The following is a 15,106-nucleotide window of genomic DNA, read 5'->3' on the forward strand; positions in this document are numbered from 1 at the left end:
CTGGGAGCGGCCGCTTCGCACGTTCCCCCTGCGCCCTCAGACCACGCTCTCCCAACCAGAACGCAAAATATCTCCACAAAGTATCACGAGCTGAAGAAACTTCAGGTTAAAATAGCTTCAAGGGAGCCTTGCTGTGGGATTGAACAGATAAGAGGTGACCTTAGGGCCGTGGAGGTGTGGCACCGACCCCCAGCTTTGTTTCTGGCCCAGTGTTAGTGAGGGTAAAGCAAATCCCTTTGCTAATCCCTGTTGAGGCCTCTGCGTTTCTAGCAGTGACATGATGATAATTGTTGGCTTTTTATGGTGTGTATTAATAGTCATACACTGGGGTACATTTACTATGTGTCATTTTATTAGTACTGATTGGTATTTTTAGTCCCTGTTGCTGCATTTGAAAAAGGACAGAAAATGGGTTTTCTGTTGTTTATGAATCATGATCCACGTGATTAAATGGCGTTAAAGAGAGCTGTAATGGCTGTTCTCTTGCTATCTAATTTACAGTGAGAAATGAAGCCTGATTTGTCTAATATTTTCTTGATCTTATGTTTATTTAGTTAAACAGGATTCTGATGTAAGACCTATCTTTAGAGGTCTCTTAGGAAATGAAAATCATCCTGTGTTCACACTGACAAGAAGTTCTAGATATCCTTCCAGTGTTAGGAGAAAGATCATATGACTTCTTTCTGCAAATATGTAACTGCTACTAATCTTAAGAAAAAACTCAGCCTTTCTTTGACATAACCCGCAGTAAGTTTGGCACAGCCACTTCCAGGGGAGGAATGTGACTGTAAGCAGCAGGGGCAAGCAAAGACATAAATAGTTCTCAGAAGAGTTGTGATTAGCCAATGTATATGCTGTGTTTGAAAGACAAAAATAATTAACAATTCAAATGGAATTACTGCTAACAGAGCAGCCCTTTTCCTCAGAGGTTGATGCCTTGTGAAGGCTAACCGAGAACAGAAACTAGAGAGAGTTAAAGAATAAAGTAGGTGTTATTAGAAGGCCTCAGTGGATACACCTTGGGCAGTACAAGAGCCCAGCCAGGGCTGCACCCAAGATGAACCAAAATGGTCACAAAATAGATGATTGGTCAAGGGGTCTCTCACTTTTACAAGTTCTGCTCCATTTGCATATTAGAATTAATTGTCCAGTTATAGCTTTAGGTTATGAAGTCCCATCCTGCTTGTTTATCTTTCTTCAGTCCATGTTGTTTATGCTCCTGGGCCTGAAATTTGGATAATTTGTGCTTGGTCTCCAGCTAGAGAAGGAATTGTTTTGTCTACCTAGTCTGTGAAGAGAGCTCACCATCCCCTAATATGAAGCTCAGACCCACACACTAAAGCAGTACAGAATCTGAAAAATATAAAAGCTAGAACCTGAGACATCAAGGTGGCCTCCAGAGTAAAAATCTGCTGGATAGTCACAGCCTCTGTGCAACATCCCAAATTCCCTACAGGTTCATGGAGAGGAGCCCCAGTCCAGCCTGCAGAGAGATGCATAAAGCTGAGCACACGTGTGGAGTGTTAAGTTGGACCGAAGTAAAGCTCTTGAAATCTGCTACCTGCTCAAGAATTTTCTGGTTTATACCAGTCTCTCTTTGTTATTTCGCTTACACTTCTTTCCAGAGTAAGAAAATAATGGAGAAAATCTGCAACTCTGGTTTGAGGGTTCCGTAGTCATCCAAGCATATGGAGACGCTCTGTGTGTCTGGGAGTGAAGCAGATGCTCATTTCTGAGTAGGTTTTGGAGATATTGTTGCAATGCAAAAAAAAGTTGCCAACAATTCTTTAATGGATCAGCATTTGCCATTATGGGAGAACTGATCAGAACTTAAATACCTGCTCTGAAGAGGTGACAGAACTCAGTCCATCGTCACTGTATATGCCTTCCCTTTTCTCCTTGGCTGTTACCCATTTCTTCTGCTGCTGCCATCACAGAGTTCATTTTTCATGTCTCACCTACGTGTGTTACACGTGCCTCGGGTTTGCATATGAGCACCTATAATTCATGATCTTATGGTTAATGTGCAAACCTGATTAACTCTCAGTAAACACTGCTGCAGCTGACTTGTTTTTCATGTGGGCTCTGAAAACAGGGAACACATGGAAGTCTTATACTACTGATGCTTTGTATGTTTCTCTGTGTGTGTGACCTCCAGTCAAAAGCCCTACCATCCAATTATAGCCTTTCTGTTATTCCCCATGCCTTTTGAAACAGCCTCTAGCTGTGACACTGTGATAAATAGAAGCAAAACAATTAAAAATGCATGATGAGTATTCTGCCATATTAGATAACATGGCCACATTCATCACTCACTAATGCTGCCTGTTCACAGCTTTGCCAGTGCAATCTCCCTCCCATGTCTGATTTGGACAATTTAAGAGGATTTTTGGCTACACTTCACCTTTCTTCCTTTTCACCTTTGTTTTTTACCTTTATTCATTTCTCTGAAAATGGTGCTCTGCACTGCAGCATGGATTGGATATAGCTCATGTTGTCCAACTTTCCTAAGCTGTAATTCACTAAGAAGCCAAGCTGGAAAACAGTTGGGGAGGTTTATAAACACAGTTTTAGTGGAAAGCAGATACCCAAGTCCCTTGTTCTCTCTGAAGCCTCTGCTGCACTGTTAGAAGCTATCACCCTTCCCTTTGTGCCATCAGCTTATCCACAGCTTATGCTCACCATCCTTTGCCACTGTGAGAGGGTAGAGTTCTGCTCTCTCTATGGCTGCACCCTTTCAGGGCTCAGAAAAGTTCACGAGCCTGGCTCTTCTCTGTTTGTCATTGGAACCCAGGCCTGTCACCATTTCAGTTTTGCAGCATTATAATTATAGCAGTGGGCAGAACACCTGATTTTTACCACTGGAGCTGCCCCACTGTGAGTGCAGGGCCAGCTGGGGTGAGGTGTCTCCCACAACATGCTGCAGGTATCTGCCAGTTCTGCTGCCTGAGCTCTGTGGGCATGAGTCAGCTCTGGTCCAGGAGCCATCTGGCTGAGCAGCGCCGTGCTCAGCTCATCAGGCTGCTCCCGGGGAAGGTTTCTTCACTCAGGCAGAACATTCGCAGCACCTCGGCACTTCAGCGGTGTGCTGCCAGGAGAGAGGTGGAAAGTGGCCATTCACATACCTCCAAGGAGCTGTGTCTGCATTTCTTCATGTCCTCCCAAATGGAGAACAAGCTGTAAAGCTGCAGATACTGGACAGAGGGGTGACTCAGTCCAATGTTGGGAAAGTGTGCTGTGGTACTGTACCAGGGCAGAGAGCAGTCCTGAGCTCTTGTTATCCTGGCCAAGCACATTCATGAAATGGAACCTGTTTTAGCCACTTGCCCACTGCAGGCTCGGAAGCAGAGACCACAACAGCTCACTGGCTTTGACCTCACTGGAATGATGATCTCTGACTTCTACCCCTTCCAGGCAATGATGCCTTAGTAATATGGGGTCACACAGCTTTCTCTTGTCAACCAGTGTCACATCAAAGCAACACAGCTGATGCATATGCTCAGGCACAGGTCTTTCATTCTCTCACTCCAGAAGTGCTCTGTGAGTCCTCCTGAGTGCTGACCCTTTGGCTCTTCCCACATAACTTTTACTTTTAGTCCCTGAACACAGAGTCTGGCATAGCGTTGCTGGGGGCTGGAGCTGGGAATGCTCTTCCCTAAGGTTCCACAGCAGGTGGTCAGTTTTCCTTTGGAGGGAGGGCATTCACAAAGGACCATCTTAAGCCCTGTCCATCTTATATAACTGTGACTCTGCCCTTACCTGGGGAAAGGTAAATTCTTGGAGCTCTCTTACAAGTGATAATTGCTGGGCGGTAGAAAACTGATGGGAATGAGGCAAATTTTAACTTTCGAGTGTGGATTTTCTGGCCTCCTGACCTGCTGACATACAAAGTTGCAGATAGCTTTGGTTTTGCTTAGACTTTACCGCACTATCAAGTGCAGGAATGGTTTTTACTGCACTGGGTTGTGGCCTGTGGTTAATGTAAGGGAAGAACTTGCCTGCAGGTGAGGGGCCTGCTCTCACTGGCCTGTCTGGAACACCCTGTGCCTGCATCCACTGCTGCACCTACTCCATGGTGCTGTGGAGGTGATGGTTAAGCCAAGCACAGTGTTCTCCAACCGCAGGTATGACACAGGTCAGCCACAGGCACACTTCACCCCAGTCCATGTCAGCCTCTCCACTGAGGGTTGTTCACCCACACTCTCCAATTCCCCCTGAGCAAAGCACTCCTTCCCCTGACCTTGCTCTGTTACACACCCAGCAGATCTGTGTGCCCAGATCTGTGATCCAAGCAAACACTCAGATCAGGAGGGCCCTGGATCTCACTGTCCATAATGTTCTTCCTACTTCTGGCATTGATGGACATAGCTCAAAACCGTACTGCAAAGCAGGCAACCCCCAAAATGCTGTGACAACGACAGGGAGGCCTCTGCAGACTCAGCACATAAAACGGGTCAGTCACTAGCAGGGGCATTTCACTCACACAATTCCATGCGCTCGCCTTTCTTTTTCCTTGCCCTTGAAGTTATTTGCATGTAAATAAGTAAAACTAAGACAAGGGGTAACAAAGTGACAGTGAGGAACGGTGAGGGAAAAGGGAAGTGTCCCACAGTCCTGCTCTGGAGACTGCATCCTCACAGCTCCTGCAGGCTGGCTCCTCAGAGCTCTGATCCTGGCGCTGCTGCAGAAATAAAGGCCCATTGAGAAGTCTGGCTCCAAATTAGCATTTGAATTCCCTTGTAGCCCGTTGTCAGATGGGCAGGAGGCGGGTGCTAGTCTCGGTTGCTCAGCGCTGATACACAAAGGTGGCTTATTTTTCTGAAGGCAAGAAATGCATTGCTCAGACTGTGGATACTTTGGATACTTTCTTTTCTTTTTTTTTTTTTTTTCTTTCTCTCTCCCATTCTTCTCCGTTTCACCCCTTTCCTGGGTCAGGCTGAGCCACAGATAGACACGTCTGGGTATTGTTAGCCCTGTCTGACCTACTTCTCTCCCTCCCCTCGGCCCCGTGTTATGGATGCTGGTGCTATGGAAACCTGCTTGACATGCCAGTGCCACAAAGCCGGGGCCACCAGCTGCATCCTCCTTCCCCGGCCCCACGGGGGTTTCCCTCCCAAAGAAAGTTAGCAGCCTTGCTTCCCTTAGCAGCCTTGCTTCCCGGGGAAATCCAAGGTGTCCTCCATCCGTCCCACCAAGCCGTGCTGCGGCTGGACTGGGGTGCTCTTCCGTGGGCTTGGGGGTGCTGTTCTTGCCCACGCCAGAGCACAATACTTCGCTCTGGTGGCCACTTGTAAAGCCGCCGCTGCCCGCACCAGACCGTATCCGGCACGGACCAGCACATCGCGGATAGGGAAGTACACATGGGTGTCCTTGAAGTTTTCAAGATAATAAACTACAAACTTCTTCACCTTGTTCCAAAAACCTTCCAGGAGCCTGGCTGGGATCCAGGCGGCGGTGGGAACACGGCGGTGGCAGCACCAGCGTTCCGGCGGTGCCTGCGGCAGGTGGCAGCTGCTCTGCCCGGGGACACAGCTCTGCACTTCCACCGTCACTCGCGTGGAACCCGCCCCGCCGGGGACAGAGGCTTGTTTACAAGTTCAGCCTCTGTACCTCTTGTGATAAAAAACTTCTCGCTGGTTCTGCGGGTTTCCTTTGCTCTCTGCTGGCCTCCTATCTGGCTGCCTGCTTATCCTGGGAACCTGTGGCATTATCAGAGTGGATTTACTTCCAAATACCGCACACCAAACGCGGCGGGCCCGGGGCCGTCAGTGCCGTCAGTGCCCCGGGGCCGTCAGTGCTCGCTGCCCTCGGACGCCCCCGGCCCCACCGGCCCCGCCGCCGCCCCCCGGCCCCGCCGCCGCCCCCCGGCCCCGCCCTCGCCAGCCGCGGGCCACCAGCGCCCTCTCCCGCCTCCGGCGGGAGAGGGCGCTGGTGGCCCGCGGCTGGCGAGGGCGGGGCCGGGCACAAATCCCGGTAGGAGCGGGGACAGCAATCCCGGGAGGAACCGGGGAATCCCGACGGGAGCGGGGCTGCCGGCCTAGCCTGGCCCGCATGGAGGGGCAGCGGTGGGACGCTCCCTCTCAGCGCTGGAGCAGAGCCCACGGGAGCGCAGCAATGCCGCTGGCGGCTGGGTCACCTTTAAAGTGATGCTCACGGGGTGGCTTTCACACCTGAGGGACGGTGACCCGGCGTGGCAGGTGCAGCCCCACAGCACCCTGTGCCAGCCCAGCCGGCCCGCAGCACTTCTGCAGCAGGTTCAGGCAGGCAAACTGGTGCCATACAGCACCAGCAGCAGCAGCATGAATTGAGTAAATCCCCAAATCATCAACTGTTTGAACCACCAATCAGTGTAAAGTGGTTTTCTTTGACTGATGAAGCAGCAGAGCAATGACAGCAGCCCTGCTGGACAGGAGCAGCTTCCCTTCTGCTCAGGGCACTTAAATGGCCCCTCTGACAGTAGTTTGAAGGGCTGATGATGTGCCTATCAGATTTTCTGTGGCAGAACTGGTGATGGCAGCCACCAAGGCCAGAGCCTGACTGCGCCGTGCCAGGATTTTTAATGGTCTTCTGTGCATCCAAGGGGAGAAGCCGGCTACAATCTCACTGCTGAATCATTAATTTCCCTCCTCTGAGTCATCCTGCGGCCCTGTCACACACAGAGCGGACACAAGCGGAGCTGAGGTGGGCAGTGGCTCCAGGTTGATACAGTGGGTTTGGAAAACTGATTGTAGGATAAAAGACAGAGATTGTGTCTACAGAACCAATGAACACCCACTTGGACTAACTGCAGAAAGCAGAGTTTTGCTGTGGAGTCAGGACCTCCACCAGCCACTGGGGCTGGTCCTTCTGCATTAACTCTCTGGGAGGTGACTGGTAAAAAGGTGAGGACTGGGGAACAAATTCAGGAGATGGTAGGAACTGTTAATGCAAAAGCTAAGTGAAATCTCACTGTGAAATCTGTTCCTCCCTGACCTTTCTAAGGCACAGCCAGGGTTAAACCATGCTCAGACTTTTCTGAAATGTGTCTCCAAAGATGCCAGGAGAAAAAGTTATTGTTTATCTTGCTGTGACACCTGAGGATTTTGATGAAGATGGGGCCCTTCTACACTGAAAGCTTTGCAGAGACACGTGTCATACAGTTATTTTTGTTTGGCTTTAAGCCTTACCTTTACAGCATTTGCCAGTTTCAATGCAGCAGCATGACTCCAAGGCAGGAGAGCCTGAAAGGGAAATTGACTGGGGACCTTGCTGGAGAAGCCAATTTAAAATGCATAGAAGGCAAAGAAACAATGTGAAAAATTAATAATTTCCTCCAAAAAGTCCCTGCCTGTTGTTCTTACAGTCAAGATATACCTGCTGCTGGGAAAAGGACACAGCAATGGGCTTTACAATGTGGTTGGACTGGCATCATGCTCATGCAATTATTTTCACTCTCTGGATTTGGTGTGAATTCCCCCCATGATGACACATGGAGCACTGCTGGCATTTCCTGTGGCACTATCATGACGGCACCATTGGGCAAAAGCATCAGTATTGTGCATTCTGGACTCATGAAAATTCAGCCCCTCCTGATGCAGGAGGGACCTGAGCACTGGGAAAAACACTTTTCAGTGCTGAGTGGCTCAGTACCCAATCAGTACCAAATTTTTGGAGATGCTGAGCTCAACATCTCCAAAAATCAGCTTCTCCCTCCTCAGAGCTCTCCTCTCATGGCACACAGGGTTGCAGGCTTTGTTGGATTGCACGTCAGGGAAACAAAGGCAGCCACCTTGCACAAACACACTCATGTTTCTGTTCTCTGCTAGCTGCAGACTCACAAAGAGACACCCAGCACAGCAAGTTTAGTGACCTTTTATTTAAGCCTGTTGTCACTGGGCTGAGTTTGAAGTGGCACATGCAGCAGTGGTGATGAGTTTGCACAGTCCGATTTACAGCAGTGGCTGATAACCAGCAGGAGGGCACCAACAGACTTTTGCACAACTTGTTGGTGGCTACTCCAGTTTATCTGTCACCTCTTTTGTTATGTCTCAGCCCACATCTGGTTCCAAACAAATGCCTTCCTTAGGTGTGGGCTTGGAAAGCTGTGTGAATCTGTGCCTGGGCTGAGGGCAGAGCCGTTGCATAATGGGGAACACTTGGCATTTCCCTTTGGCAACTCACTGGGAAACTCAGACTGAGAAGAGTTTGCTTTTATATGTCCTTGTTTGGGGTTGTTGTTTCTGCGTCAGTCACAGCGGAGCCACCAGATGTGGAGCACTTGGCACACAAAGTGCAGGGAAAAGTACCTCCTAAACTGCTCAGTCGCTCCTGCCAGTGCTGGGTAGTGAGGAAGGAGGTGTTAGAAGCTCGGGTGAGGGTGGATTTCTCATTGAGGGCTACTGAGTTGCAGCCAGTCTGTTAAGGTGGGCAGGAGGGAGCAGGACTGGGAGATGAGGACAGTGACGAAGCACAGAGGAGTGGGTCATGCTGTGAGACGCTGGAAGATGTTCAGCCCCACATAGTGAGAGAGGAAGAAACGCAGGATGCCCAGGGCTGACACCGCAATGAGAATCCAGAGAACTCCAGCGCTGAAGTATATCGGGGCGAGTCTGGGGGGAGAGAGGCAGATGCTGACCCCGAGCTTCCTGCCTGGGAACAGCCCCCTCCTCCCTGCAGAATTGGGTTGAAAGGCATCCCTGGCTGTCCCCTGCCCCCTGCGTGGAGTCCCATGCCCTGCTTCCACCTCAAGGGAGCAAACACACACATCCAAAAGGGCTTGGGGCAGCTCCAGCCTTGCCCAGAATCTGTGTTGCTGCCCCAGCTCTGTATCCCGTTATGGCTCGGAGACAAGGCTGAGTCATGCAGGAGCCCCAGAGCACTCAGGAGTCTTGATCTTTCCAAAGTACATTATGTTTCCAAAAACAACTTCCCAGGGGTTACCATATGGTCCCCTGAGTGCTACTGTGTGTGTGTGTAACTATGTGTGTAACTCTGTGTGTGTGTGTAACTGTGTGAGTCTGTGTGTGTATGTAACTGTGAGTGTGTGTAACCGTGAGTGTGTAACTGTGTGTAACTGTGTGTGTAACTGAGTGTGTAACTGAGTGTGTAACTGAGTGTGTAACAGTGTGTAACTGTGTGAGTGTGACTGTGTGTGTCTGAGTGTGTAAGAGTGTGTGAGAGCATGTAAGTCTCTGCAAGAGTATGTGTATAAGAGTGTGCAAGAGTGTGTAGCTGTGTGTAAGAGCATGCAGGAGTGAGTGTGAGTGTGTTTACCTTTCTGAGGATGATGCCTTGTATCCCATAAAGTAGCAGTAGCGGGCGTAGAGATAGAGCAGACCCAAGGCTGCAGCCAGACCTGTGTTTAGCAGAGATCACAGTGACCATCTCCAAAGGCTTTTCAGAGCTACTTGGAACCAAGGAGGTAGCCCAAAGGTAAGGAATAGACACTCTGAGTCATCTGGCTCTACCCTCCCATCAGAGACAGAATTACTGTTTAATTTGTTGTTCAGAAGTTAAGCAGGATCTGAGGACTGAGGCAGCAGGCAGGGGAACAGATCCAGTGACAAAACAGGTAATGGAATATTCTCACCTTGATGGAAGAAGAGTCCAGCCTGCCACAGAACTGCCAGGAAGATGGGAAAATACTCAGTGGAGTTCACCCTGGCAGGAAAGAGAAAGGTCATAAATTAGGGAAAGGAAGGAAGCACTCCTTCTTTTGCCTCCCCTAGCAGTTTCCAGACACTCAAGGCTTTTGCTTTTTAGAACTAATGTTGTCATAAAAAGCCTCCAGGGTCCAGTTCCTGTCCCAGAATTATTCACAGAAATTAAACAATGGAAAGAACAGGACCTCCAGGTTACAAGAAATTAAGTAAAAGATTCCCAGGTCAGACTGCACAGAAACGAACCACTCCCACCATTGCTTCCCAAGTGCTGCAGCTCAAACCCTGCTGTCAATGCCCCAAAGCCCCAAGCTGTAGGGAAGGTTTGCCCCTCAAGTACATAAGGCCAGAGCAGCCTGGCTTTGTGCAGGAGTTGGAGGGAGCACATAACTGTTGGGATTGTTTGTATGCCATGCCCTGTCCTCCCAAAGGCACCAAAAGATGATGGATGAAGCTGAGTCTAGGCTAGTGAAGGAGCAAAGAAGGAGATGGCTGAGGGGATCCAGCTCAAGCTACTCAGTTACTTGTTTTCCTGGTGGTCAGCTACAACATGAAAGCTCCTCCCTCCCCGCTGCAGCCCTAGTGCAGAAGTCACAGCAGACATGCGGGGTTATCCTTATCCCAGCACCAGCTGAGCTCTCTCTGGGAACTTGTCCTTCCCAGTGAGTGAGATTCAGAGCAGAGCTGAAGCTACCTGAAGTTTGGTACCACTTGGATAAAAGTCTCAGGCATCAAAGGTTATGTCTTTAAGAGCCCTTCACTGTACAACAGAGATTCCTGTGTAGTTCCTATCAGCAATGGCTGGTTTAGGACTCAAAAGCCAACCCAGTCCTGATGTTGACTCTTCAACCCATTGATTAACCTCAAGGGAGGTAATTGCTTGATTACAGTTCCAGGAAAGGAAAAGCAAAGCAGAGGAAAGGCAGTGTGGTTACATGAGAACTGACAAACATCAAGTAAAAGGAGTTTCTTACTGTGCTCGAAAGATCCTTTCAAATTCAGGAGGGCCTGAGGTCTTTGGAGGTGAAATGCCAAACAACCTCCTAGCATAGATCACCTGCAGTAAGAAGTAGGCTGCAGAAAAAGAGAGAAAAGTAGCAGCAGTCAGTCCTGGGCTGGACACGGTGGAGTCAGGAGCTGGCTGGAGGCTGGGGAAAAACATCCGCAATCTCCTCTTAAGCCCACACCCCCACACAGCGCAGAAAGTTAGAACAAAATCCCAGGTACCTTTTAGATAAGGAAAAGGAATGACCCAGAGCTACAGTAAAGCAAGGAATATACAATCATGTACTACCAGTGTTAATCTGCTTTCTTGTATAATCAGCAGATGGTAAAATGGTTACACAGTTCAGATGTACTTTATTACTGACAATTCCAAGGCTTTTTCATTCTTTTAATTTTTGCCTCTTCTAAATTCTGATATCTATGTAGGGGTGGAACTGATGCCACAGATAAGCCAACCAGCCACTGAATTAAATTGTCATGCAATGTGGACCCATGGCTGGGAGATGTTCCATGTGACCCACCACAGCCCATACTTCCACCTTTTCACACAGCAGAAATCTTTGTATGCTCACATCTACATGCACTTCAGGAGCTGCTGTAAGCCCAAAGAGGGTAATTCTGCATGTTCGCAGAGGGGAAGACCTACCAAAAAAATTCTGAATGGAGGGGGTAGGTCAGTTCAGAGAAAGGGCTTCTCATGCACTCATTTGGTTGAATGCTTTCCAGAACACAAACAAGATATCAGTTCATGGTCTGAAAAGCCGTGAAGTGCCAGTGCAAAAGGAGACATTAAAAATAAAAGCAAAAGAAAATCAGTGGAGTTACAATAGACTGATCCAGCCAGTACTTGAATTCACTCATCCAACGGCCCCTACCTTGCTCCAGGACTCCCAGGACTGTCACAGCAGCCAGCCAATGAATCTGATCCAACATACTGACTTTTCCAGAACCTAGAAAATCTTATTTCTTGATCCTCTGGCCAGGTTCAGTCCTTGCTGATGTGGCAGTTTGGGATGGTATCTGGCAGCCCAGGTTTGTTCTAACTGAACAAAGCAGAGGTTTAGTCTGTGGTATTGACAACACCCAGGACTGCTGTTAGCATATGCACTGTGGAAATGGAAATTAGTGGAGATAGTTTTAATGGAGCACTTCTCTTCCCACCCCACCCTTTTCCAGGAACAGAGTTAAGAGGAAGTAGGAAAAGCCAGTAGAGACACAAATGTGAGAGATAAGGGAACTGGGAGCTGAATGGATGGACAATAGCCCACTAACAGTCAACAGTCCACTAATCCACTACCCCCAGGGCATCTACTTTAGGCCAGGGCACATCCCCTTTGCTGATGTTGCAGGAGAAACCAAAGCTCTGCTTGGGCTGTTGTGTCACACCAGAGCACAGGCAGCATTCCAGGGTACATATCTCTGTGTACATAATCCTACACAGACTCTGGATAGCACGTGTCGGCCACAGAGAATGACTTATGGCCACAACACTGAGACCCTGCGTGAAAAACACTCTGAGAGGGTAAAGGATGTGATAAAGTATAAAAGGTTTCAAGATCTGTTCTGCACACTGATATTTTATCTGGGGATGGGTTCTGCAGAATGCTGCCTGTGCATTTAAGGCTTCTGATCAATCCTCAGTCCAATGAACTCTTATAAACACCAGAGTGAGTTCTTTGTGGGGGAAAAACCTGCAGAATTCATCAGGACACAGCACAAAGAAAATTACATTTTCACATGTCAGAAGAGACCCATTAATCTAGCTCTCATCTAATAGCACCACAGCTAGCACAGGCAGAAGCTGCTGAGACCACCAGCTTTGTTTCCTTCCTCTCTCTTCATTCAATGAATTCTCCCATCAGACCAGGGAAAAAGAAAAGCATGTTAAGACAAAATTATCCTTGAACACAACTGTTATAGAAAGTTATATTAAAGCAGTTTACAGAAATGACATTGCACACCTGATGCCTTTGATAGGCTTTCTAAGAAGCACTATGCTGTTCTGGTTTTCTGCCTCTCTAAGCTATAAAGGAACCCAAAATGGCTATAACAATGTCCCGGCTTGGTGTTTTTCCAAATATCAAATACACACCCCATTGTTTTTCAAACACCAGCTCTAAGATTAATTCCTTTATTTCAGAATTGAACCTTTTTCAGTGCAGTGACTGTTTAGAAATATGAGAAACATTGCGTCTATTTAGTTGTCAATGAAATTAAGAACTTCCCTGTGTCATCTCAAGAAGGGCAGAGGTCTTGCAGTGCTTAATTATGTTTGATTTCCCTTTGCTCCTGTCTGATAACAGCCTGCTAGTGAAATAAAATAAAGAAAACAACTGAGCAGAAAGCTGAGCTTACACCTCCATCAGATGACAGTGCACTGTGAGCTGTATCAACAGTGTCAAATGTGTGCCATGGAATCTGGGCCAGGAGGAGCTGCACAGAGCATTCCTGCTCTTCAGATCATCACTAAACACAAAACACTTCTTGCATAGTTTTCTGTCATCATCTAGCATGATCTAAATATAATAAAGACCAATAGAAATATTAATGAATAAACAAGCACAGATGTCTCCCCACTCCTCCTCCCTCCTCCATAAGCATCATTCTTCAAGATGTTTTTAAACTCCTGAAGAGCACAACCTTTTTTTGTCCCCGTTTCTCACCATCAGAACTCACTTTATTTTCCACTCTCCCTCAGTGCTTACAAGGAACAGGCACAAGTACCCCAGCCCCAGCACCAAATGCCCCCGGGTGCCAGACTTGCCATGGGTGGGCAGCCTCTGCACCCATGCACGGCAGCGTATTGCAATATCTCACCCGCCGAGGTTGACCCGACAAGTTCCCTTCTAGGCAAAGACAAGTCCTGCAGTCCCAGGTGCACCTCAGGGTGGATTTGCTGGGCAGGAGCTACTGAAATGCTGTACCCCTCTCCCACTCCCTGGCTCTGCACTCCAGGATATGCTGTGTGAATGTGGTCAGAGGGCACAGACCGAAGTCCTAACACCTCCCACTGAGTCAGCACTGCAGGCATTTCTCTGTGCCCACGGTTGCTTCTGCCACCTCTTCCTGCAGCCAATAATCCTTTCTGCCCCCTAATTTTCACTGTAGGGATACACTCCGAGCTGGACTGCAATAACAATAGGGATTAAAAATAATCTTGGGAAGAAAAATGATCAACACAACGCCTTGGAGGGGTTTTTAAGCATCATCCATAGGGTTTACAGCACCTATTACTTGCCCAGACCAGTAGGGAAAGGAGAAGCCAGCAGTGCCGAGTCCAGCACCATTACATTCAGTAATATCCCCTGGAAATGTATTTCAGGAGCATACAACAGCTCAAGAGCTTTCTGTCAGCGGAAGGGAGAACTTTTTGCAGACGAGCAACTCACCCTTCAGCCGTGAAGCATGGAGATGCCTCGTTCTTGCAATCCTATTGCACAAATATGGAAATATTTTCTAATGCAGGTTGTACTTGTGCTTCCTTTCCCTGCAAAACCTTTTTTAGCCATTACGTACCCAAACCCATGACTGTGGGACTGCTTGTGAGAACAGTTACTGTCTTTGTAACAACCACAAAGAAAAAAGGAGGGGAGGGTTCATTCAAAAGAATTTATTCTCACAGAGAAGAAAGGATTTTTTTAGTCTAGGAGAAAGAAAGAGAGCTCAGCCCCCAGCAACTCAGTCTGTTCAAGTACAACTCCTGCCCTCCTGACCTCCCATTCCCCTACATGTGTTGGGATTTTCCTAGAATTCTTGGATTTTTCATCTGTCTAAAGAAGGACATGTTAAAAATACATCAAGAGAAAAAGGAATTCATTATTTTACCCCTTAGGAAGGCAAAACTGGCCACGTGTCCCCAGGAAGTGGGGACAGCTGCAAACAATTTCTGCTCTGTGATTCCCAACAGGACTCAGAGCAAGGCATAAACTGGGTTAGATCTCTTGGGCACATTGAAATGTGTTCTCGGTTCTGCATTTTGGAAAAACCGTATGAACTTTGCATGACAAGAATTACCATGTCTTCCTCTATCCAGAGGGTCCTGCTTTCACAAACTCAAAGAGCAGGTGGTTGGTTGTGTCAGCAACATCCAGATTGGCATTATACAACTCATCTCTTGGAGTACAAACTCAGTGTATATTGGAGATGTGCCCTAGCCTTTCATCCAGACTGATTTCAGACCATTTTCCTGGCATTTATATATCTATGGCAGATCAAAGAGTCACCTAAATGTTCACAAATATTTAGTTATAGCAAAATTTCTAGGGGCCAAACCAATCTCTGGGCTGCTTGAATGCTTCTGCATGGAGCAGGACCACAGCCAAGCACTTCTTATCTGAGTAAAGGTGAAGGGCTTCACTTCAGAGATCAAACATGGAAAACATAAGACGTAATTTTCTAAAAAGCAAAATGGAAAGCCGAGTCTTTGAAAAACCACATAAATTAATATATATATTCATTTATTT

General features: G+C 47.9%; 1 protein-coding gene across 4 annotated transcripts; it reads right to left on the reverse strand.

Annotated features, from left to right (window-relative positions):
• Positions 1-7,835: 7,835 nt before the first annotated feature.
• On the reverse strand, positions 7,836-14,192 carry LOC100218541 (leukotriene C4 synthase). Of its 4 annotated transcripts, none has more exons than XM_030284059.4 (6): positions 14,033-14,192; positions 11,519-11,682; positions 10,613-10,712; positions 9,569-9,639; positions 9,253-9,334; positions 7,836-8,588 (listed from the first exon to the last, which is right to left on the reverse strand). In XM_030284059.4, the coding sequence occupies exons 2-6, from the start codon at positions 11,574-11,576 to the stop codon at positions 8,462-8,464; spliced, it is 438 nt and encodes a 145-aa protein (XP_030139919.4). In that variant the 5' UTR covers positions 11,577-11,682; positions 14,033-14,192; the 3' UTR covers positions 7,836-8,461. The 4 variants fall into 4 exon arrangements, with proteins under 4 accessions (XP_030139919.4, XP_012430148.4, XP_072791447.1 ...); XM_012574694.5 differs by having other exon boundaries at positions 11,519-11,686; XM_072935346.1 differs by lacking the exon at positions 14,033-14,192 and adding an exon at positions 13,461-13,765 and having other exon boundaries at positions 11,519-11,686.
• Between the last annotated feature and the right edge of the window lie 914 nt (positions 14,193-15,106).

This window comes from Taeniopygia guttata, chromosome 13, assembly GCF_048771995.1.
Source record: "Taeniopygia guttata chromosome 13, bTaeGut7.mat, whole genome shotgun sequence".
In the NCBI taxonomy this organism is placed as follows: domain Eukaryota; kingdom Metazoa; phylum Chordata; class Aves; order Passeriformes; family Estrildidae; genus Taeniopygia; species Taeniopygia guttata.